At 40.2% G+C, this 24,584-nt stretch overlaps 1 protein-coding gene across 1 annotated transcript in view; it reads left to right on the forward strand.

Moving 5' to 3' along the window:
• PGM2 (phosphoglucomutase 2) overlaps positions 1–24,584 on the forward strand; it is a 34,624-nt gene that overhangs the window by 4,941 nt on the left and 5,099 nt on the right. The window contains exons 3-13 of the mRNA XM_082611025.1: positions 3,423–3,529; positions 7,166–7,250; positions 8,918–9,001; positions 9,122–9,315; positions 11,968–12,157; positions 13,860–13,957; positions 15,407–15,587; positions 15,678–15,771; positions 17,258–17,387; positions 18,125–18,314; positions 21,956–22,089. Coding sequence (XP_082467151.1) covers positions 3,423–3,529; positions 7,166–7,250; positions 8,918–9,001; positions 9,122–9,315; positions 11,968–12,157; positions 13,860–13,957; positions 15,407–15,587; positions 15,678–15,771; positions 17,258–17,387; positions 18,125–18,314; positions 21,956–22,089 — 1,487 coding nt within the window. The remainder of the gene's footprint in view (positions 1–3,422; positions 3,530–7,165; positions 7,251–8,917; positions 9,002–9,121; positions 9,316–11,967; positions 12,158–13,859; positions 13,958–15,406; positions 15,588–15,677; positions 15,772–17,257; positions 17,388–18,124; positions 18,315–21,955; positions 22,090–24,584) is intronic.

Genomic DNA, 24,584 nt, shown 5'->3' on the forward strand with positions numbered 1-24,584 from the left:
ACCACAATGAGAAGCCCGCGCACCGCTGCAGAGAGTAGCCCCTGCTCGCCACAACTAGAGAAAGCCCATGCGCAGCAACGAAGACCCAACACAGCCAAAAATAAAAATTAAATTAAAAAAGAAAAAAGTTCCCTTTCTGGGTCAGGCTCCATATCTAAATTCTTCTAGGTAGTTAAGGAAGAGGTGAAAGTTTTTCTTCAGTCTGCTGGGTCTTGATTGCCTTCATTTCAAAATGATCCACATGCCAGAGTGACATGTTTTGGGGTCACGTATTCTGCTCCCCCTCAGAGCACTCCACTAACAAGAACTAGGGGAAAGACTTATAAAGAAGAGGCGGAAGCAAAGCAAGGAAATTAACAGATTGGCTGCAGCTCAAGTGGGTGCCATATTTGGGAAAGCCTTGCTGGCTGTTTGTGATTGGCTGTCCTTAAGTTGCGATTTCTTAACCTTGAGGTTTTTACAGGGTTAGGTTTTGGCTTGCTTAGTAGGCTCCTAAGGCATTAAAGCCATCTCAGTCCAACGGCCTCCTTGTTTAATTAATTTAACTCCAGGCTCCTTTTGTATTTGACAGACCTGATTTGTTTTAATTATGGATGAGTCTTGTGGGTTTGCCTAGGCACAGGGAATCACACATTTACTCCATAAAGTTAGGCTTGCACAGTCAGCTGAAGCGGTACCTTTTCAAACTCAGGCAGCAGTTCATTCATTCATTCATTTATTCATTCAACAGAGATTTATTGGGTGCCAGGCATCAGGGATATAATAATGACTGAAACAGACAGATTTCCTCATGGAGCTTTCATTCCAGTGCCAGTCCACCAACTAAGCTGACCGACTCCTTTGTTCTTATGTTTGTTATGGTTGTACAGATGCAAGCATTGAAAAGCTTTTCTAACTGCCAGAATAACCAAGAGTTATTAGTTCTATTTCATTTTAATTTACAGCATAGGTGGAAATTATTGCTGAGTTCCCTTGCCTTCATTTGTGAATTTTACTCTTAGGGTCCAGACCCAACTTTCAGGAATAAAGATGAAGCCTTTGATAAAACAGCTGATGCTGAGTGTCCAGAGTTCTGTTTATGAGGGAAATGAAGTGGAACAGATTGTTCTGTTTCTTCAACTGCTTAGACTTGTTAAAATTGAAGGCCACTTTAATTCCAGGAAAGAAGACGTTGGGAAAATTGACTACTGGTGATGACGTGTACTTTATTTGTACCTCCCAACATAAAGGCAGAGTTGGGCATGTTCTGGCAAAATCCTAAGAAGGAACTCTTGCATAAGGGTACAGAGTTGCCATGGGAACACATTACTGTTAAGCAGTAGGGCTCCCTAGATCTTTTTGGAGGGAAGGCTTAGAATAAAGTGAGCCTGGGAATCCTGTTATAGTTTATGGATAACATGGGATCATGTTGATGGATAAGGTTGCCCTCTGCTCTGGTCACTAGGGCATACAACAAATCACGCAAAACACAGTAGTCTTAAACAACAACATTTAGTTTGCTCACAGATCTGTAATGTGGGTGGAGCTCAGTGAGGACAGCTCATCTCTGCTGCATTTGGCATCACGTGGGCCAGCTTGGAGCCTGGAGTCATCTGAAAACTCCGTTGCTTGCTGGTCTCTGGTGCGAACTCTCGTCCTGTTGGTGCCCCCAAATTCATCTGGTTATATTTAAGAAGTAGATGCATGTGAGTCAAGAACAACCCACTAGGAAACAGGATAGAGACTAGAGGGAAATTTTTGTATTGTTTGCCTCATTGACAGAGGTTACAGTTTCCTTTTAGGTTACTTAACTGAGCCATTACACATCAGTGATAGAGAACTCATTGTCTTCTGAATTAGCCATTCTGTCTTTGGATCGTTCTCATTAAAGAATGGTTTCTTTATTTTGAGACAAATCTATCTTTCTGTAGCTTTTACATATTGGTCATAGTTTGACCTTTTGAAGGTATATAAAGTTTGTTTCTTACGCTCTGTGATATTTCCATCCCTCAGTGAGTCTCTTCTCAGGAAAAAGCATGCCCCCTTCCCTTAGCCATGCTCTCAGATCCTCAGCCTCAGCAGGCCCCAGAGTTTTTTAGAGCAATTTGGAGATGATAGGGATTTTAGACTAAGGCTGAATGTTTTTTTGCCCCCCCCTGAACACTGGGGCCACACACAGGGGTCAACCTGGGCCAGGGAGAGAGCACTGTCACTGTTGTAAGCCTTAGAGTGTGAGCATCTGCGTACCCTCAGGGGACCCCACAAAACCAGTACACATGTTTTTATTACCTCATATCCCTCAACCTCAGAAGATATGCCCAATGCAATATTTTTGCACAAGAAAAACTGAAGGCTTTCTAAATTGGTATCACTCTGGCAACAAAGCTGTGAAGTATTGCCCTACCAAAAATAAGAGTTACAATTACTTTTTATAAGACTTCCTTCAATCAAAGTGAAATAAGTAGTATGAACCATCATTATAACCTAGTCAACCAGAGTTCTTTTTGTTCTGTAATAAAACCTATTTTGTCCAGTAATCGAAACCTCTTGAATTCAAAGTTCACTGTTTTCTAATCTTCCGTATTTCAGACTGATGTGATGTTATTGCACCCACTAAGATGCAGGAATTGTGTGTTCCACCATCTCTAGGCAGGTGGGAATAGCCCAAACTCTGCACAATTTTAGTTTGTATAATGGTGGACTGATAGAGCCTCCTTAAGACCTACCTGCTTGAAAACAATATCACAAGCAGAACAAGTTTAGATCAGTTAACTGTCGAAATCTTAACTGTCGAATTTCTTTTACCTCCTGATGTACAGGGCAGGTGGAAATGTCTGAAACACCTCCCTGTCCTCAGACGTTTTAGGCTAGTGTAAAATGAATACAGGCTTTGAAGAAAAATGACAGTAAAAATAATGCTCATAACAGCAAACACATAGTGCTTCCTTGGTGTCAGATTCTCAGCACTTGGCATGTTTTAACTCATTTAGCCCTCATACAGCCCTTTGAAGTAGGTACTATTGTTATTCCCATTTTACAGAAGAGGAAACTGAGGCACTGAGAGATTAAGGAACTTGTCATTTGCTCGTAGGTGGGGGTAGAGTACAAGCCCACAGAGTCTGTATGCTTTTAACCCAGCACTGAACCACCTCTAACCAGACCCAGGCACAAATCTAGGCTCTGCTATTCGTGTATCTGAAACTGGGCAAGTCACTGAGCCTCTCTGAGTTCTAGCTTTTCCATCTGTAAAATGAGGTTTCTTGGCCAAGTTGATCTGGGATTAGTGATAATAAACACTAAATGTCCAACACATTACCTGATACATGCAGATAGAAAATAAATACAGCTGTTATTTTCCTATTGTTCAGTATATATATAATATATATAGTGTGTGTGTGTTAGAACATATAGTATACTCTTTGAATCCGTGGGGTATTTTTTAGGGATTTTGTAGATACCTGGAAAAACAATTCAGTGACCTTAAGCAAAGAGGTGTTGTGATCAGCTATGATGCTCGAGCCCATCCAGCAAGTGGAGGCAGCAGCAGAAGGTATGTAAAGATATTTCAGAACCTTGTTTTGTAGTGTATTTTGTAGTTTTAGGTGTAATCACCATTTCAATATGTTGACTTTGAATATGTTTGTCAGCTACATTGCTTAACTATAAAACTGATGGGTAGATTCTTTTGCAACTTTTAAGAATTCTGGTTTTATGTTTGGGTTAAGAAGATAAAATTATTTAGACAACCTAGAAATTATTGCCTATCTAAGGTAATTTTTTAAACTGGCAATATTATTTCTCCCTCTCACTTTCTTCCTTTTATGTAAATTTTTTTCTTCCACTATTTATAAGCCTCATGAGCTCCTTCCCATTCTTAAATGCCCATTGCAAGCTGCATTCTTGTAACAGTCCCAAACCAATGAGACTGTCTTATGTAGCTGTAAGCAGATGATGATGGTGACGGTGGTGGTGGTGGTGGTAGAGGAGGTGGTGGAGGAGGTGGTGGTGGTGGTGGTGGTGGAGGAGGTGGTGGAGGAGGTGGTGGTGATGGTGGTGGTGGAGGAGGTGGTGGAGGAGGTGGTGGTGGAGGAGGTGGTGGAGGAGGTGGTGGTGGTGGTGGTGGTGGAGGAGGTGGTGATGGTGGTGGTGATGGTGATAGAATCATTTGAGTGCTGAATGTGAGTTAGGCACCTAGGTATTCACTCATTTAGCCCTCACCAAACTTGTGAAGTATGTACTTTTATCTCTTTGCTCTAATATCATAAAGTGAGAGAAGGCAACACAATTTAAACATAAAGAGGCTGACACCAGGGGTTAGCAAACTGTTTCTCTAAAGGGCAAATAGTTAATATCTTATACACTGTGGGCTGCACAGTCTCTGTCACAACTCTGCCATGTAGCATAAAAGCAGCCATGAACAATTCATGACTGAATGGGCATGGCAGTGTTCCAGTAGAACTTTATTTACAAAATGGGCTGGAGTTTGCCAGTCACTGCTCTTAATCACATTATATGACCCTCTTTTTTAATTGAACACTTCCTCTATTATGTTGAATTTTTAAAATCTTTCTAGAGTATAAGTATTAGTAGTTTCTTAGATTGGAAGAACATAACAATGTTTAATATTAATGAAAAGTCTTATAACTTTACAGTGCTGGATGAATTCACAGAGTCCTAATCTTTGCTTCTCAGTAGCTTCTAGTCTAAGAGAGAAACATTAATGAGAACAAATGTGTGGCTTGGAGGAAGGGAGCATGGCCAGGGCAAAATACCAGATGACATCAGCTCCTAGGTTGAACTCAGGGTGATATAAAACATTGGGTCTTCAGCTGCAGGCTCAAAAATGTGATTTTTGTCAGTAAAGCAGGAGAGAAGCTGTATCTCTCAAGGACTGATGCTTATGAACTACATTCACAAGAGAGTAATGTAGTATAAACCTCAGAATATCAGTTTGTCAATTTCAGTTAGTGAATTTACAGTGAGAATTACATCATAAGCATGCTTTACGAGCAGGTCAGACCCTCCGGTCAAAGCATGCACAGTGCATATATGTGGCTAACTGCCTGTTTAGCTTCTCAAATTTCTTCTCCTTAGGCTGACTACCCTGCTTCAGGTTGACACATCTTTCATATATGTTAACATTGTCAATTAAGGTGCAGCTGTTTCTTGCTCTGGCCTTGGGGCCATATCAGTTCCTTAAAGTGACCGACGTTACTGATTCTATTTGTTTATGGTTCAAGTCTCAGAGTTTGATAGAATGGGATGGAGTGGAGCTCAGGGTCGCTGTCTGTCATCTACAGCAAGCAAGATATTTAGAGGTTGTAACAATTACTAACCAGTGTATGGTAAAACACTCATGATGAGGAAATGGACATTTTCTTTTTTTTTTAATTTACTTATTTATTTTATTTATTTTTGGCTGCAGTGGGTCTTCGTTGCTGCACGCACTTTCTTTAGTTGTGGTGAGCAGGGGCTACTCTTCGTTGCGGTGCGCGGGCTTCTAGTTGCGGTGGCTTCTCTTGTTGCAGAGCATGGGCTCTAGGCACGTGGGCTTCCGTAGTTGTGGCTCATGGGCTCTGGAGCACAGGCTCAGTAGTTGTGGCTCACAGGCTCTAGAGCACAGGCTCAGTAGTTGTGGCGCACGGGCTTAGTTGCTCTGTGACATGTGGGATCTTCCCAGACCAGGGCTCGAACCCGTGTCCCCTGCATTAGCAGGCGGATTCTTAACCACTGCGTCACCAGGGAAGCCCGACATTTTCTTAAAGAGTCGGAAACTATTGCAGTCTCAGAATTTTACCTAAGGAAATGTTGATTAGTTCTTTAATCTTACAGTTTTAAATATCTGGTGGGAAACTTAAGCAATAACTGTTAAGTATATGCAAAGAACACACTGAATCTTTTTTCATGCACATTTGTAACTTAATTCACATATATCATGTATATATCGTAGGTATGTTGAGTGTCTCCTTTGACAGCTTTAAGAAAGCACCTTTAAAGTCAGCCTGAACACATGCTACACATTTCATGAGGGTAAAAGTGACTCAGTACCTTCTAGTGAATACAGTGTGGATTTAATTCAGATTTTTAGTTAAGTTGTTTTTGCTAAATTTTGTTATTTTTATGACTTTCCCCTATGTAGACGTATTTTTTTTAATTGTCAAAATCATTTTTGTATTACTATTGATCCTAGGAATTTTGACGCTTGAGTTGTTAAAGATCTCTTTTTGCCCCAGCCAGCTCCCCAGATAGTGTTCCATGAAGTTAGTGCTCAAGAACTATTTGGGAGAATGATCAAATATTTTGTTTGTTTAATCCTGTAATAGTGTGGTGGTGTTCATTGGAAGTAAATTGCTCAATTATTGTGATGAAGTACTTTACTCCATGCATGAAGAAAGACCCAGTGCCATGTTCTATGTCCTGCCCTAAGCCAGGTGCTGTGGAAATTGAGAAATATGCCAAAGTGTCAAAGATTTAAGTCTTCTTCTAAGGGCTGAATGGAGCCAAGATGTATATATGTCATATACATGTCATATGCGTATATGTGTTACACATATATCACATACACATGCCAGTGTGCCGTATGTTTTGTAGAGGACAACGTCGAATCAAATACGAGTCTTCATGGCATATACTGGATAGTGACAGCTTTAGACTTGGGTTTCTCCATCCCTGCACTGTTGCCAAGTGACTTGGTACTGGGCCAGATAACTCTTTGTTGTGGGCACTGCCCTGTGCATTGTGGGATGATTAACAGCATCCCTGGCCTCCGTCCACTAGCTGCCACTAGCGCTCTACCCTGATGACAACCAAAAATGTCTCCAGACGATTCAAATGTCCCATGGGGGCAGCATCGCCCTCCGCTGAGACCCCCTGGATGGAAGAGAGCTGAGAGACTTGGGTGCAGGCCTGGGTCAGCCGCTGAGTGGCTCGTGGACATGGGACAAGTCATATGTCCTTTCTTGGCTTTAGTCCCATTTCTGTAAAACAAAAGGGTGGAGTGAGATGACTCCTAAGGTTCCTCCAGCCTTAATGTTCTCTGCCAGCAGAAGTAAAATAAACGTTTTCTTCAACCTGGCTGCCGTTCTCAGTCTAAAGAAATAGTTGGACCTTCATTTCCTTCTTTATTGTCACCCACGGTCCTGATGGCTCTACTTTCCTTTTCTCCCCCATCACTCTGCATTTCCAGATTCGCCCGACTTGCTGCAACTACGTTTATCAGCCAGGGGATTCCTGTGTACCTCTTTTCTGATATAACTCCAACCCCCTTTGTGGTAAGTAACTCTTTCCTCTTGTAATTTCCTATCATGGAATCAGAGATGGGACATGGCCGAGTTTTACAGTCTTCAGTGCTCTTGGGATTCAGGTGTTTGAAAGATAGAAGGGCCCCTTGCCTTTTATCAGGAATTCTCCCTCCTCTCCAGGAATGTTCCTCCCACATCCTAGTAATATTCTCTGGTATTCAACTTTTGATTCATCCAAATTGATTTTTTTAATGCAATTTTTCTTTTACTTGCATTCGAAGGATATTTTAGCTAGTTAGCAAAATGTCTTTTGTTTGTTTGTCTGTCTGTTTGCTTTTTAATTTGGTTTGTATTCTTTTTTCCCAGCTATCACAATTAGGAAACTTCTTGGGTCTAAATCTGAATGCAACTCAAACCGTGTCTTACCATGAAAATTTTTGACAAGTTGGTGCACCAACTTTTTATATAAATGTTTCATTCTAAATCCTATTCATGGCCAGTATAAGAAGCATACTTGGCATGTTTTAGGAAGATTTTTATCAAATTCTTATTGTAGCAGAATCTAAAGAAAAGGACAATAGGGACTGTGACAGCTGTTGCTTTTAAGTAGATAGAACTGTTAAGAGTGGAGCCAGATGCTAAGCATAAATGTTTTTAGATACTAAACCAAAAACATGGTTTGAATGCAGTTAGTTCCATCAAGTAGAAATGAGAGTGTGTAAATAAAAAAGTGAGCTCCACTAGCTTTGTGTTTACTGTCTCTAGTGCACTGACAGGTAGGTGCAGCGCCTCCTAGATTGTAAATATCCCAGTAGGCACTCAATGTCACATCCAGATGGGGTTCAAGTTTTATTGTTTGATGGAAAAATTGCAATGTGTTCAAGCATCATTGGTCTTCTGTACTACGTAAGTGTTGATAGCTATTACTTTTATATCAGACATGAATTAAATGAGTGTCTCATGGTCATTTGCCCACGTAGTGGAGTGATTCTCCCTTTTTCTTTGCTCCAGGAAACCTGGGGAATGCGAGATAACTCCTGGGGGGACAAGTGACCACAGTGATTCTTGGTGGGAGGGTGGAAGTGGACAGGCAGGTAGAATCTCAGGATGCCTGTGTAGAGTAAATCTCATGTGTAGCCACGGGGCGCATAAGCCTACCTCTCCCCATTTGGGGAAGTAGTCTTGTAAAGATGGGAGCTAAGTAGAGATGCAAGAGAGGGATAATCAGACCTGGAGTGGGAGATAAATGACAAGCTGTGAGAGCTCTCTCCATTTCTCCCACATTTTCCTCAACCTTTTCCTTAAAAGCAAATCAGGGGAAGAAGAGCAGAGGAAGCAGTTGGAGGGAATAAAGTGAATCCATAAGCTGCTGTCCCAAGCAGAAGGCTTAAAAGAATGTGCAGTGGAGAATCAGACCATCATGTTGTTTGGAGAGTTTTCTAGCTCTACCAAGGAGAAGACAGAATAAGAAGACACCTAGGAAAATACCCACCTTTCTTATTTAATTTTGAGCAGTGAATTAGTTCTAAAGGTAGTCAGAGTGTACTGCTTGGATGTGGCACAAAAATATTGTATGACACAATATGATGTTTGTATATGATGTTTATTAAAAGGGAACACGGTACAATATATGATAGACCTTTTAAGTATATCTAATTTTTTATTTAAAACTGTTCTCCTTTCCTACTGTACTGCAGCCCTACACAGTATCACATTTGAAACTTCGTGCTGGAATCATGATAACTGCCTCTCACAATCCAAAGCAGGATAATGGTTACAAGGTATTTTTATTTTTCTCTCCACACTTATGTCCTTCTATATGAATCCTATGCCTTTATGGTTTGGGAGCATAGGGAATGGATGAACTGTAAACCATCTAGATATGTTCCTGCATTCTCTAGGTCTACTGGGATAACGGGGCTCAGATCATCTCTCCTCATGATAAAGGGATTTCCCAGGCTATTGAAGAAAATCTAGAGCCATGGCCTCAAGCTTGGGACGATTCTGTGATCAATGGCAGTCCACTCTTTCATGACCCAAGTGCTTCCATCAATAAGGACTACTTTGAAGACCTTAAAAAATACTGTTTTCACAGGTAAATGGATTTAGCCAAATTCTGTTTTCGTTAAGTTTTCTCCTCAGTTGGTATATATACTGTAGCTGCATCTGACTTTAGAGGCTATAGATGAGGGGCTGGCAGCTTTTCTTAGAAAGACAGCGAATATTTTGTGCTTTGTGAGCCACTGTGTTACAACTACCCAACTCTGCTGTTGTAAGAAAGAAGCCATAGATCATACAGAAATGAATGCATGCAAACATAGCTGTGTTCCAGAAAATGTTATTTACAAAAGTAGGTGGCTGGCCCACAGGCCACGGCTGCTACTCTGTTGTAGATTCATGTATATGTATATGTGTATATACATATATATGCATATATTTGTGTGTGTGTGTGTGTGTGCGCACAAGTGTATTCATAAGATACATTGCAGGCATCAGAATTATATATGCATTTACAAAGTTGATAACGGTTAACAAATTGCTCTCCAGAAATGTTACACTAGCTGAGATTCCCACCAACAGTATATGATAATAATATATGATCCACACATTATTACCTATACTAAGTATTAAATTTCTCCTCTTTCCCAATTTGCTGCATGAAAGTAATACCTAACTTTATTTGCATTCTTTAATTATGAATATTTTAAATATTTATTTAACCTATATTCTATGTATTTGTTCCTCTTTTGCATTTGTAAAACCTCTTTGCTTGTACAGAAAACTAGACTTCATTTATTTCAAATATTGTTTTCCCTTCTGTTGTTACCTTTGGACTTTTTCATTGAAACTTTTAATTTCTGATTCCTGGGTTTTGTATCACTATAGATAGATTTCACTATACCAAGATTATTTTTTTAAAAAAGCACAACTCTTGTTTTGCTTTGGCTTTCATGTTTACATTTTGCAATGTTTAAATCTTTTGAGTTGTTGGTGATTTTTAATTTTGTATGAAGCATAAAGTAGGAAAGCAGATTAGGTTGTTTCTAAAAAGTTGCAATTGTAACAACATATTAAACTAAAGAATCTCTTTTTCTTTGACTGGAAATATCACCTTTAATCTAACAATTTCTAACATGATATATGAGTGCTTATTATGTATCAGATAACTGCTACAGTCCCTTCACTTGTACTAATTAATTTAATCTCATTTTAATCATCACAGTAATGCTGAGGGTAGGTTCTGGTGTATTGCCATCTTACAGATGAGAAAACTGTGACACAGAGAGGTTAAGAAAATAACCAATAGTCACACAGCTTATAAGTGGCAGAGCTCCAAGATTTAAGTTTAGAATCTGTCTCTAAATCATGTTAACCACTAAGCCTTACTGCTTCTCATATATATTTCCCATTTTCAAATTGGATCAACTTCTGGACTCTATTCTGTTCCTTTAATCTGCCTTTATATATGTAGGCCTAAACTGTTCTAATCGTGATAGCCTTATAATTCACTTTAATATCTTAAGAGATTTTTTCCAGATTTGTTCTCACTAATCTGGCATATTTATTTTTCTAGATGCATTTTATTTTCAAGGGTATGTTTGTTTTAAACTACTACTGTCTTAAGGAAGACCTTGTTCATTTATTCATTGCCAAAAGAAGTGGACAGTAACCTAAGAATCTAGCAGTCAGATCACTGGAATTTTTTAACATCTTGTGCTTACCTTTCTATAACTTCTGCTGTTAATTTTTTTTCTTTTTTTTAAGGTATATTAATATTTTATTCATCTTCAAATTGGTTATAAATCATGCATCCTTATCCAACACCTCCTATGGCTATGGTGTTGCTGCCCTTTCCCCTACAGATTAAGGCTTTTGTCCTATAGGGGTGATGGGGGAGAAACATCTGGGTGGAGTTTTGTGTCCCTCCCATGGTGGTGGGTGTTCACTTCCTCACAGCCTGGGTCACAAGAGATGCTTTCTTAAGGATTCTCCCCAAGCTTGGGGTCTGGAGAGAAATCTGCTGTTAATTTTGATGTACATTTTTTTTTTTTTTTTGTGGTACGCGGGCCTCCCACCGCTGTGGCCTCTCCCGTTGCGGAGCACAGGCTCCGGACGCGCAGGCTCAGCGGCCGTGGCTTACGGGCCCAGCCACTCCACGGCATGTGGGATCCTCCCAGACCGGGGCACGAACCCGTGTCCCCTGCATTGGCAGGCGGACTCTCAACCACTGCACCACCAGAGAAGCCCTTGATGTACATTTTTATTCTACATTAAGTCCCTAGATCAGGGTACTTTGCCAGACAGGATTGTTACTTGACAAAGAAAATGTTTTATTTTTTATGCATCCATGTATGGGATGTTCCATCACATTGTGTTAAAAGGGACACTTTGAAACGTGTGAAGCTAGTAAAGAGTATTTACTGGCACTGCCGTGGGTGGATACTGCCACTGGGCCAGCTGTGAAAGCTGTAGCATGAAATAAAGTCCAAAAGGAAGCAGATTTGTGGAAAATAACTACAGAGTAAAATTTAAAACTTGAATGTGTTGGGGGAGGGTGTATGTTTGAAAGAAAGTGAATAAGTTCTCTTTTTTTAATGGAATTGGAAAGATACTCAGTTGTCTTATACATTCTTATTACTTTGATACCTTACATTCTTAGGAATCTGGTTCCTTGATATTTTGCAGTCCTTCCAGTTTTGAGAGCCATATTTGCATATTTTATCATTCTCCATGTGTCTGATTCAAGGGCTGTGAACAGGGAGACCAAGGTGAAGTTTGTGCACACCTCCGTTCATGGTGTGGGTCACAGCTTCGTGCAGTCGGCTTTCAAGGCTTTTGACTTTGTTCCTCCCGAGGCTGTTCCCGAACAGAAGGACCCCGATCCTGAGTTCCCAACAGTGAGATACCCAAATCCTGAAGAGGGTGAAGGTGTCTTGGTAACCTGATTTTTTTTTAATTATAAAATTTATCTTGAATATAATTCAAAACTATTACTCTTGAGTAAAATCTTTTTATGCATTTTCATTGTGCTGAACAAAAAAGTAATTTTATCATTGGAAATATTTATATTTATTAGTCATCCATTTCTTAAATTCTTTTTTTTTTTTTAATTTTATTTTTGGCTGCAGTGGGTTTTCATTGCTGCGCAAGGGCTTTCTCTAGTTGCGGCGAGCAGGGGCTACTCTTCATTGCGGTGCATGGGCTTCTCATTGCGGTGGCTTCTCGTGTTGCAGAGCACAGGCTCTGGGCACACGGGCTCAGTAGTTGTGGCTCACGGGCTCTAGAGCACAGGCTCAGTAGTTGTGGCGCACGGGCTTTGTTGCTCCACAGCATGTGGGATCTTCCCAGATCAGGGCTCGAACCCATGTCCCCTGCATTGGCAAGTGGGTTCTTAACCACTGCGCCACCAGGAAAGCCCAGTCATCCATTTCTTTTTTTTTTTTTTTTTTTTTTTTTTTTTTTTTTTTTTTTTGCGGTATGTGGGCCTCTCACTGCTGCGGCCTCTCCCGTTGCGGAGCACAGGCTCCGTACGCGCAGGCTCAGCGGCCATGGCTCACGGGCCCAGCCGCTCCGCGGCATGTGGGATCTTCCCGGACCAGGGCACGAACCCGTGTCCCCTGCATTGGCAGGCGGACCCTCAACCACTGCGCCACCAGGGAAGCCCCAGTCATCCATTTCTTAAAGGAACTTTCAAATCAGATGTCTTAGCATCAGGATATGAGAGCTGAAATTGCTCACAAACTTAAAACAATACTTTACGTTCAATTTAATCATTTTAATTTTAAGTTAATTTACTGTTCTTCTTAATGCCAAAAAGAAACAGTAATAGAATGGAGATTTATCGCATGATTTTTATTCCTCAATTGATATTTTTCTGATACGAAGAAGTGTCATTTAAATTATGGTTCCTTTTAGTCTTTTTAAAGGTTTGGGTAACAATGATATCCAGAGAGTTGGTTTATTTTGGTTTGTCTGTTAGGTTGACCACAGGCCCAGGCCTGGAAATACCAGTCCAGCCACACACACTATCAGACGTGGGGTGAATCCCATGGGCACATGTGGGTCATGTGTTGATGCTCTCATTATCTGACCTTTGACTCAAAAAGTAATATGTGACCAGCCAAGACCAGCTCCAGAAATAAAATTCAGCCTCGGTTTGGGGAAAGACCTCTTTTAGTTCTTAAAGAACTGAACATTTTTAAAGACTGAAATGTGCTCAATTTTTTTTTAAACATTTTTAAAAATTTTATTTAATTTATTTATTTACTTGGCTGCGTTGGGTCTTGGTTGCTACGCGTGGGCTTTCTCTAGTTGTGGTGAGCGGGGGCTACTCTTGGTTGTGGTACGTGGGCTTCTCATTGCGGTGGCTTCTCTTGTTGCAGAGCACAGGCTCTAGGCACACGGGCTTCAGTAGTTGTGGCACGCAGGCTCAGTAGTTGTGGCTCGCGGGCTCTAGAGCGCAGGCTCAGTGGTTGTGGCGCACAGACTTGTTTGCACCGCGGCATGTGGGATCTTCCCGGACCAGGGCTTGAACCCGTGTCCCCTGTATTGGCAGGCGGATTCTTAACCACTGCACCACCAGAGAAGCCCTGTGCTCAATTCTTGATTGGAATGATCTTTTCTCTTATTCTTTTTCAGACTTTGTCTTTTGCTTTGGCTGACAAAAGCACAGCCAAAATCGTTTTAGCAAACGACCCAGATGCTGACAGACTTGCTGTGGCAGAAAAGCAAGACAGGTACAATTAATTGTGATTACCTACATAATGGAAAATATAAAAGGTGACATCTTTGGCAGTAAAATGTTTCTGGAGAGACCAGACCTATTTGGAAATATTTCCCATTTATTTTGCAAATGATCATCTCACTTAACCTCAGTAAGATCCTTTAACATAGAGCAAGTACTGATCCGGGGGCCACACGATCAGCAAGCACATTGCAGAGTAAACCAGCCAGTATGTATTTGGAATTGAAATTACTATTTGTTATCGTCCCCCATTTTACCATTGCTTTTATTATAATTAATGACTCAGTGCCTAATGAGGGCAAAGTACTTTGTTGCTGGCTTTACAGTTCAGCATTTGGTAAAAGGTTTGATGAGGAACTGGAGCTTCAAAGCAATGTTGAATTCAGGTTGAACAGACCAGGGAAGATGCCTGTGGGGCGCTGACAATGCTTAAGACAAGTGCGACTGTAGAGTTTGTATAGAGCAGTGGTAGGTAAGGGGGGGGAAGTGAAAGCAGTTTTGGGTGTCAAACAGCCTATGTGATGTTTGGGAGACGGTGGGGTGCTGTCAAAGGGTTAGGATTTTCGATTATAACAAAACAGATTCAATTCTATATAAGGTTTTAGATATTTAAGCTAAGGTGCTACATGCTGAAATGTGAGGTGTACTTGTAGCCACCTACAGACAAGAACATAAGCTGCAAGCCTGTTCTGTGGTGTCCTGACTGTGTGAATAGTGCGCTGGATCTTAAGGAATGCTAAGCAGTCTCTCTCTCAGAATCAGCAAAGCTGAGCGGAAAATTGAGATATGCAAACTATTATACTTGGGGGGCATCTTTTTTATATATATAAATTTATTTATTTATTTTTGGCTGCATTGGGTCTTCGTTGCTGCGCGCGGGCCTTTCTCTAGTTGCTGAGAGCGGGGGCTACTCTTTGTTGCAGTGCGTGGTCTTCTCATTGCAGTGGCTTTCTTGTTGTGGAGTACAGGCTCAGTAGTTGTGGCGCACAGGCTTAGTTGCTCCGCGGCCTGTGGGATCTTCCCAGACCAGGGCTTGAACCCCTGTCCCCTGCATTGGCAGGTGGTTTCTTAACCACTGCAACACCAGGGAAGTCCTTGGGGGGGCATCTTGCCAGCATGTTTCTGTTATGTTTAAAACCAAAGCCTTTGCCGAAGACTGAGATAAAAGCATTTGTGTGTCATCGCTGATGTACTTATTTTATACACTCTTCAAAGACAGGGTGTTTGTCTAGGCGAACAGGCTGAGACACGGTAGCTGCTCGTCTGTTTGTGGAATGGCAGTCACGCTTCTGGTCTATTATTTAAACAAAAATAACAAGAACAGTCCTGCAGAGGCTACTTTGAGCCTTGTTTGGCTTAACTGTTCTGTCCTTAATTGTTACTTACAATTAAGTGATCTCTCTTGAGATCACTGCTGTACATAGGTTGTTTTTTCTTTCAGTGGTGAATGGAGAGTGTTTTCAGGCAACGAGTTGGGGGCCCTCTTGGGCTGGTGGCTCTTTACTTCTTGGAAAGAAAAGAACCAAGATCACAGCGCCCTCAAAGACACATATATGTTGTCCAGCACCGTCTCCTCCAAAATCCTGCAGGCCATTGCCTTAAAGGAGGGCTTTCACTTCGAGGTAAGGTGTTTGTGAGACTTGCTCTTTTCCCTTTCTTTTGCTCTGTAGAAGGTCTAAGGCATTTCTTTCTCTCTTGGATTATCCTTTTAGGAAACATTGACTGGCTTTAAGTGGATGGGAAACCGAGCCAAACAGCTAATAGACCAGGGGAAAAATGTCTTATTTGCTTTTGAAGAAGCTATTGGTAAGAGTTGATCATGATGATCCTGGGATCAGTTAATTTATAGAATGCAAATAAATGGGCAAAGATGTGGGTTTGGATTTGGGTTCAAAAGATTAACTGTGAAACAGGAACACACAGTTTGTTTTTCTTCTGTGATGCTCAGCAAATGCTGAAGTGTCCTACCCCAAAGTTGGCATCACAGATTTTTTTAGCTGAAAAGAATATCTCACAAATAACCAAGCCATTCATGTCAGGAAGTGAATCCTTTGCCCAGATAATTGTGAACAGTGATGTTCTGTACGCGGCTGTAGTAACTTCAGAATCCTCCTATTTGGGGAGTTACGATATTTCCTCACCATGGTATTGATATCCAGGCCAAATATAGTTCACTCCCCTCATAGAGTGCTCCGCAGAGATCTGTCCAGAAGAAAGGAGAAGGCATGGTTGTGGTACTTTCATCAGAGTGACTGTCACCTGAAAGAACCAGCCAGGATGATGGAAGAACACTTGTCTTAAATGATCACTATCAATGAGCAAAAAAGGAGAGCTAGCAATAGAAACGTGAAATGCAAATGTTTGGGCTGGGGATGTTTTAGCTCTTTGTTTAATAAAAGTTATTGTACATCATGCTTATTATATAATACATACTCTTCTAGTTCATACATTCCTTGCAACATAGACACAGGCTCATCATTGAACTAATTCGTTGAATGAAGTGTAAGAGCTCAACTTTTGCTCTTTTGCTCTCAGAACTGCAATCCTGGCCTTCCTATAGCTTTTTATTTAAAAAAAAAAGATTTTCTTATATTTGTTTATCAAATATTTATTGCATATCAGTTGCACACCGACTCTGAAAGAAATGGATGACACTGACCTTAGCCTACAGCAGTTTGTATAGATCTAGTTAGAAACCACACAAAAGAGTATAGGCTAGGTGTCAAGATGAATCATATAACTCGTAAGAAATATGGGGATTCGGAAAAGACAGAATAAGCATTGACTAGAACAATTGGAAACAGTTTTGTGTGAGCTAGAATGATTTGGTCTACACCTGGAAAATGAGTACAATTTGTCTAGGAGGGAGACTCTCCTTACAGGTTATTCAACAAATACTTTCTCTTTTTTCTTTTCTTTTTTTAAATTAAAGCATAGTTGAATTACAATATTATATTAACTTCATGTGTACAACATAGTGATTCAATGTTTCTATAAATTATACTCCAGTTATAGTTATTATAAAGTATCGGCTACACTCCCTGTGTTGTACAATATATCCTTGTATCTTAGTTATTTTATATATAGTAGTTTGTACCTCAGCAAATACTTCTTGAAGGCCTGCTGTGTGCTAGGCGCTGGCCTAGATTCTTAAATGTAATGGTGATGAATGAGAAGCATTTACATACTGACAACCTCTTATGCAGTAGGCAGGGAGCATATAGATGTGTGCACACACAGTGTATAAAGGGACCTACTCCTCAGAGTGTGTGTATGACACGTGTTTCTGCAGGATATATGTGCTGCCCTTTCGTTCTGGACAAAGATGGAGTCAGTGCCGCCGTCATAAGTGCAGAGTTGGCCAGCTTTCTAGCAACCAAGAATTTGTCTTTGTCTCAGCAGCTAAAGGCCATCTATGTTGAGTAAGTTTCTATTGACTGTTAAATTGAAGTAATTTTTTTTTCATTTCAGTTGTGCAACACAATGATTCAATGTATATCTATATTGTGAAATGATCGCCATAAATACAGTTTACATGTTATCCCCACATGTAATAATATTTTTTAATGTTTTACTCTGTTCTTATGCATGAGATACTAATATTCTTTCTGATGTCCTTACTTTGGTTATGAATTCTATTGCCTATAAAAACTAAATAAGGGATCACCTTTTCCCTTTGATATTTAACTACTTAATAGTAATTACCATTCATGATGACATTGATTCTTAACAAATGAGAACATTAGCTGCAGAAATGGCTAAGGGAAGAATGTGATTTTTAAGTGTCCAGTGTCAAAAAAGACTTAAATGTGTTCACAAAACATCTGTTTAGTCTTTAAAGCAATTATTCACCACTGCCTTTGTAGTGCAAAAGCAGCCAGACACAATACATAAGGTAATGGTCGTGGCATGGCTACGTTCCAATAGAGAAACTTTTACTTAGAAATACAGGCTGAGGGCCACAGAGCAGTTCAGCGATCCCTGGGGTAGATTGCTGGACCTCTTTTATAAAATTGGACCTCTTTTTTAATGCTGAATTATTCCTTTGAAATTAGTCACGGTTATTTGTTTTAGAATATACTGGTTGATACATGTTCAGTGTACACTGTGCAGAATTATTTGTTCCTCATTTTGCATGTAATTGTGTTTGTATTGATAGGTATGGCTACCATATCACCAAAGCTTCGTATTTTATCTGCCACGATCAAGGCACTATTAAAAAATTATTTGAAAACCTTAGAAACTATGATGGGAAGAATAATTATCCAAAAACTTGTGGCAAATTTGAAATTTCTGGCATTAGGGACCTTACAACTGGCTATGATGATAGCCAACCTGATAAAAAAGCTGTAAGTAATGTCTTTTATCAATTAAACTCGTCTCTGTTTACTTTTTGACTACACTTTGAATAGCTCAACTTAATCATATAATTAATTGAAGCTGCTTTTAGGCATTATTATAAATAAGCTATCAAAATATATAGATAGTTAAAAATCATGAGCTGAAACTAATGGGGTTCTCACTAGTCATCTAAGCCAATGCCGTCATTTAATACAGCAGGAAATCGATACAGTCGTCCCTCATCATCCAAGGGTTTCACATCCGTGGATACCGAGGGTCTATTGTACTACACTATTTTATCTAATGGACTTGAGCATCCATGAATTTTGGTATCTGTGGGGGGCTCCTGGAACCAATCCTCCACGGGTACCGAGGGACGACTGTACTCAGAAGTGTAAGACCTGCCTGTGGTCACACAGCTAATTGGTGATGCTCGGGATAGAATCTGGGTCTTCTGATTGCAAACCCAGCTTTTCCTCTCTTTCAGCAGTTGAACTTGAAAAAGCATCAGAATCACTTGGTGGCCAGGTTAAAACACTGAGTCCTGCAGCCCACCCCTTATTTGCCTTTCTAATAAGTTCCCTGCTGATGCTAATGCTACTGGTCCAACTTTGAGAACCACTGCTTGCTTCCTCCTTAGTTTTACCCTGTTCTCTGAATATATAGGAGTTGTTAGCTGTGAAGCATGAGTTTGCATTCTTCCTACCATGTAGATTCCCCCACTGGAGTCAAAAGAAGGCTCAAATGTGGCAGAAGAGTATTGCTAACTATGGCAGGGGGGTAGAGGAAGGACAATAAGAATATCCTTATGAGATACTGGACATTTGCCTTTTTTTTTTTTGAATTTTTGAATTTTATTTATTTTTTTATACAGCAGGTTCTTATTAGTTATACCTTTTATACATATAAGTGTATCTATGTCAATCCCAATCTCCCAATTCATCACATGGACATTTGCTTTGATATTCACCTTTTTATATTTTAATTTACATCTGCACACAATATGTTTTTAAAGGCAAATAGTATTAAAAGGGTTATGATTAAACAGGGCAGTTCCAACTCCTGCCATCTCATTTCCATGTGCCAAGACAAACACCTTCCCTCTTAGTTGTTTCTCCTGGTATTTACCACCAGATTTCTAAACAGTGTGCTTATGTGGTGATACTATGACTTATCAGTGTTAGACTTTATTAATTTTCTATTATGGAGATAGGGATTTAGTTCTTACACTTCCAGCATTCACGACTCTTCTCCCCTGTCCACACAGTACATTTATACCACAACTCTTGGTGACATCAGATTCCATGCTTGTATTATTATGACTGGTAACTATTGTTTTTTGCTTAGTTAAGTAGTGTACTATGATTAGGTTCCCCTTAATTTGTATAAAGAATTACTTTTCCTGTAATTGATAGCTGCTTTGTTCTTTCATTTGCGTGAATTTCTATGTAACCCTCACCAGTTCTTCCCACATCCTTCAAATACCTCTCAGTAGGGTTTTCGACCTGGACTGTTGGTTCCGTCTTGTTTCCAATGGCCTCCCTCCTGGTCCCTTCCTCTGGGGAGAGGCTTCTGCTCTCTGGGTTGAACGCCCAGCTGTCATCCTGGGAATGCCCTTTCACCACTCTATGGGGGTGGGTCCCTTGCTCCTGGACCCCATGATTTCCTCTTTTTATATTTATCTTCCTAAATCACATCCTCTAGTAGCTTCCTAAGAAGAAATGAATGAGAAGTAAATTTTTGGAGGTGTTTAGGTCTGAAAATGTCTTACTCTACCCTCATGCTTTATTGACTCACAGTTTGGAAAGCATTGCTCTGTATTTGTAAAGCCGTTGAGCATCCATCATTCATTCACTCAGGAAATAGTTGGGACCTGCTGTGTGCTGCATTCAGGGATGAGAACACCATACTCATTCAGTCCTTTCCGTGCCATTTGTTTTTTTCTCCATGGGAAGACATTAGGAACTTTCTGCTAAACTTGGGGTTCTAAAATTTCAATGATATGCTTTTAGTATGGGTCTCTTTCCATTCATTTTTCTGGATACTTGGTTGGTCTTTGTTGATCTATGGAGTCATTTCTTTCAGTTCTGAGAAATTCTCTTGATTTTTGTCAAAGAAGGACGCTGGATGGTTGTTTTTCAAGTAACCTCTTCCCTTGCATTTTCTGTTCTCACCTTCTTGACAAGTCCTTCTTGACAGGTTCTTAGATGCTGACTCTCCTGGAGTGATGTTCTACTTTCCGTGTTTCTTTTTTCCCACTGTCCATCTATATCCTTCTTTCCTACTTTTGGTGGGATTACCTCAACATTAACTTTCAATGCTGCTTTGCACATTTCAGCTCTTTTTCTCTAATTTATTGAAAGTAACATCTTAGGGCTTCCCTGGTGGTGCAGTGGTTGAGAGTCCGCCTGCCGATGCAGGGGACACGGGTTCGTGCCCTGGTCCGGGAAGATCCCACGTGCCGCGGAGCGGATGGGCTCGTGAGCCATGGCCGCTGAGCCTGCGCGTCCGGAGCCTGTGCTCCGCAACGGGAGAGGCCACAACAGTGAGAGGCCCGCGTACCGCAAAAAAAAAAAAAAAAAAAAAAAAGAAAGTAACATCTTATTCTTGTTTCATGTGTATTATATCTTACCTCTCTTAAGGATATTAATTATAGCTTTTTTAAAAGGTAGATCTTGTTTCCTTTGTATTGTCTTTATTTCCCTCAAGGTCTCCTGGGGACGCCTCACTCTCACCCTATCTCCTGCCTGAGGGTAATAAGCTGGGATGCTGAGGCCCCAGAAGTGGTGGAGAGGTGCTGCGGACCTGGGAGGAGGGGTTTGAGCATTCAATGTGCAGACTCTGACTTACTCTAAGTTTTCTCCATGCCCTGCCCTCCATGGTGCCCAGCATCCCCAGCTTCTGAGCCCTTCTCGTTCAATTACACCAGAGATTTAAACCATCTCCTGAGGAGGTGGTTGGTTGACCACGTGGGCAGAAGGTGGGGATTTGGGAGGATCTAATAGCTTCTTGGTCTCACACCTGCCCTTTGCAGTACCAGGTGCCCAAGGTAGTGAGCTTTACCAGGGCCCTGCAGAACATGCTGACTCAGTTCTTATCTGCCTGCTACAGGGGCTCCGAGGGCATTCTTCTGTGTTCCATCAGGTCACCTCTGCCCCTCCACCTGGTTTCTGACTACCACGATTGGTTGGCAACCCCCTCAACTGCTCTTGCCTCTTTGCCCTTGTGTGTTTTTTGATTTTAATGCTTCAGTCATTTTAGTGGAGTTTGGAGAGCAATCAGCTAAGAACACATCTACCAGAAGCCCTTGAAAGTGAAATAAGCCTAGTGTTTTGTGGGGTTTTGGTAATGCATTATTAATCGTTTTAAAGCAATTTCTTGTGAAATGATGTGTTTCCATTTTAGTAAAACTTTAGTAGCTTTAATAGAACCATGGAGGTAAAAAGTAATATATAAAGTTAATTTTCACAGATTGCCTTATTATTATTATTTATTTCATTTATACAGAGTACATTTTCTGATTTCCTCAAAAATGTTCTTTTCTTCTTTGTTTTGCATTTACTTTCTTGCTTATTCAGGGGAAAATGTTAGTTAGGTAAGAACAGCTTATGTTACTACTTAAATTTATAACGTGTAAATTAATTCCTAGGTTCTCCCTACCAGTAAAAGCAGCCAAATGATCACCTTTACCTTTGCTAATGGAGGTGTGGCCACCATGCGGACCAGTGGGACAGAGCCCAAAATCAAGTACTATTCGGAACTGTGCGCCCCCCCTGGAAATAGGTATGCTGTGGATGGCCGCTGCTGTGACTTTTATTCCCTAAACTTCCTAAATTCTATTCAGACGCTAAGTAAAATATTTTATCTTTCCAATATGTAGTTTAATTAGGAATGTTGTTTCAGAACCTGCAGCACTATTGTGACATTAACAGCCCCTTGAAACGTCTAGGGACAAGAGTGCTTACTTCCTACTTGGTTATTTCCTTCTACCCCAAATTTGTCCCTGGATGGGAAAATTGCATTCCTAATTTCAGTAATAATAATTAAATTTCCTTTTTCTAGTACTCTATATTTGAGGCTGACACCAATGACTTTTTCTCTTTTTCTCCGTGTCTCTGATAAAATAAATTAAAATGCATTACACGTCCATTCAACAGATATCTTTGAGCACCTATTATGTGTAAGTCATGCTGGGTCTTGGAGCAGATGAAGAGCCACAGCAGAAAGAGTCCTTACCACCAAAGAGCCGATGGTCTGGTAGCTTCAGGGTCGTGTTTTGTGACCTTGGTAAAGGGTTTGAGTTGGTCACTTTCCAACACCTGTAACATTTTGAACTTTATCAGCCGTGGTACATGTAGCTAGCACGTGTAAATGTCATATTACACACCTATTTAACAGTCACTTAGCTATCATTCCTCTATTCAGAATACAGTTCAAAATTAGGAAATTTGGGACTTCCCTGGTGGCACAGTGGTTAAGAATCCTCCTGCCAATGCAGGGGACAGGAGTTCGAGCCCTGGTCGGGGAGGATCCCACATGCTGCGGAGCAACTAAGCCCGTGCGCCACAACTACTGAGCCTGCGCTCTAGAGCCCGCAAGCCACAACTACTGAGCCCACGTGCCACAACTACTGAAGCCTGTGTGCCTAGAGCCCATGCTCCACAGCAAGAGAAGCCACTGCAATGAGAAGCCCGCGTACTGCAATGAAGAGTAGCCCCCACTCGCCACAACTAGAGAAAGCCCGTGTGCAGCAACGAAGACCCAGCACAGTCAAAAAATAAAAATAATTTTTAAAAAATCAGGAAATTTTTTTAAAAAGTGAATTAAGTCAGTGCTGTCCAACAGGAATAAAATGTGAGCCACATATGCAACTTGAAATTTTCTCCTAGACACACTTTTAAATAGTGAAAAGAAACAGATAATATATTTATTTAACTAAGAATTTTAAATATTAACGTTGCAACATGTAATCACTATAAAAATTATTAATTAGATATTTAAAAAAATTTTTTTCCCACTAAGTCTTCAAAATCTGTACAATTTTTTACACTTACCACACATCTCAAATTCGAATGCTATATTTTTTTGGAAATACTTAAAATGTTTTTTGTGTTTTTTTAAATATTTATTTATTTATTTATTTGGCTGCGCCGAGTCTTAGTTGCGGCTTGCGAGATCTTCACTGTGGCATGCAGGATCTTTTGTTGTGGTATGTGGGCTCTAGTTCCCCGACCAGGGATCAAACCCAGGCCCCTTGCATTGGGAGCACGGAGTCTTAGCCACTGGACCACCAGAGAGGTCCCCTTAATCTGTATTTAGAGTTCCTAAAATTTACAGTTGAAAAAGTAGATTTTGACACCCAAGTTGTTGGAAACATACTTAAGTTTTCCAATAACTGAATCAAGTGCTAGTTTTCAAATTTGAATTTCAATTAATTAACTTAAATGAAATGAAAAATTTCATTTTTCATTTTCATTTCATTTCATTTTGAAATGAAACATTTCACAAAAAAAAAAGTTCCTCTGTTGAACTAACCGCATTTCAATTGCACCGTAGCCATGTGTGGCTAGTGGCTACTATAGTAGACGACACAGGCCTAGGTAGTAATGGCACATACACTCCAAAGCTTTGTCCATAGCGTTTTTCTGGCTTGTGGACCAAATTTACATTATGTGGAAATAAGAGCAGAGGAAATTTTCTGAGCATCTTAAATCAGTGAGCTAATAGCAGGTTAAATGTAGCAGATTAGAGGGGCAGGGAAGATTTGTTACAGTTGGACTTTCCTTAGGCATGAAGAAGTGAGGGCTGATAGCAATGCAAGAGATATTAAAAGAAAACAAAATTATAAAACATGGATACAAGAACTCAGAATAGTCACCTGTTGGGGACTTTATCAGAAAGGAAATAGCAAGCCACATCCAAATCAGCCCTGAATCTTCTTCTGAATAATTCTCATTCTCACTTAGTGTTTTCATATTTCTGTATCTTATTCTTTTGAAAACAAATGGACATAAGTCCAATTTAAAGATCTGTTTTCTCTCTATATTTTTTTCCTTTTCATTATCCTGTGAAAATATGTGTAATATTTTAGAAAACTTTCTTCTATAATAACAATACAACTTACTGTTTAAGGATCTATGGTATTTACATTTTTCACATGGCTTATTGAGTGGACTTAAATTCAAATACTAGTTTCTAAATTGCTGAAAATACTTTGAAAATTTGTCCTTTTATTATAGTCATTGAAATGTTGCTCCCATGTATTAAATGAAACATTA

The sequence above is a fragment of the Mesoplodon mirus genome (assembly GCF_964341445.2).
Source record: "Mesoplodon mirus genome assembly, chromosome: 2".
Classification (NCBI taxonomy): domain Eukaryota; kingdom Metazoa; phylum Chordata; class Mammalia; order Artiodactyla; family Ziphiidae; genus Mesoplodon; species Mesoplodon mirus.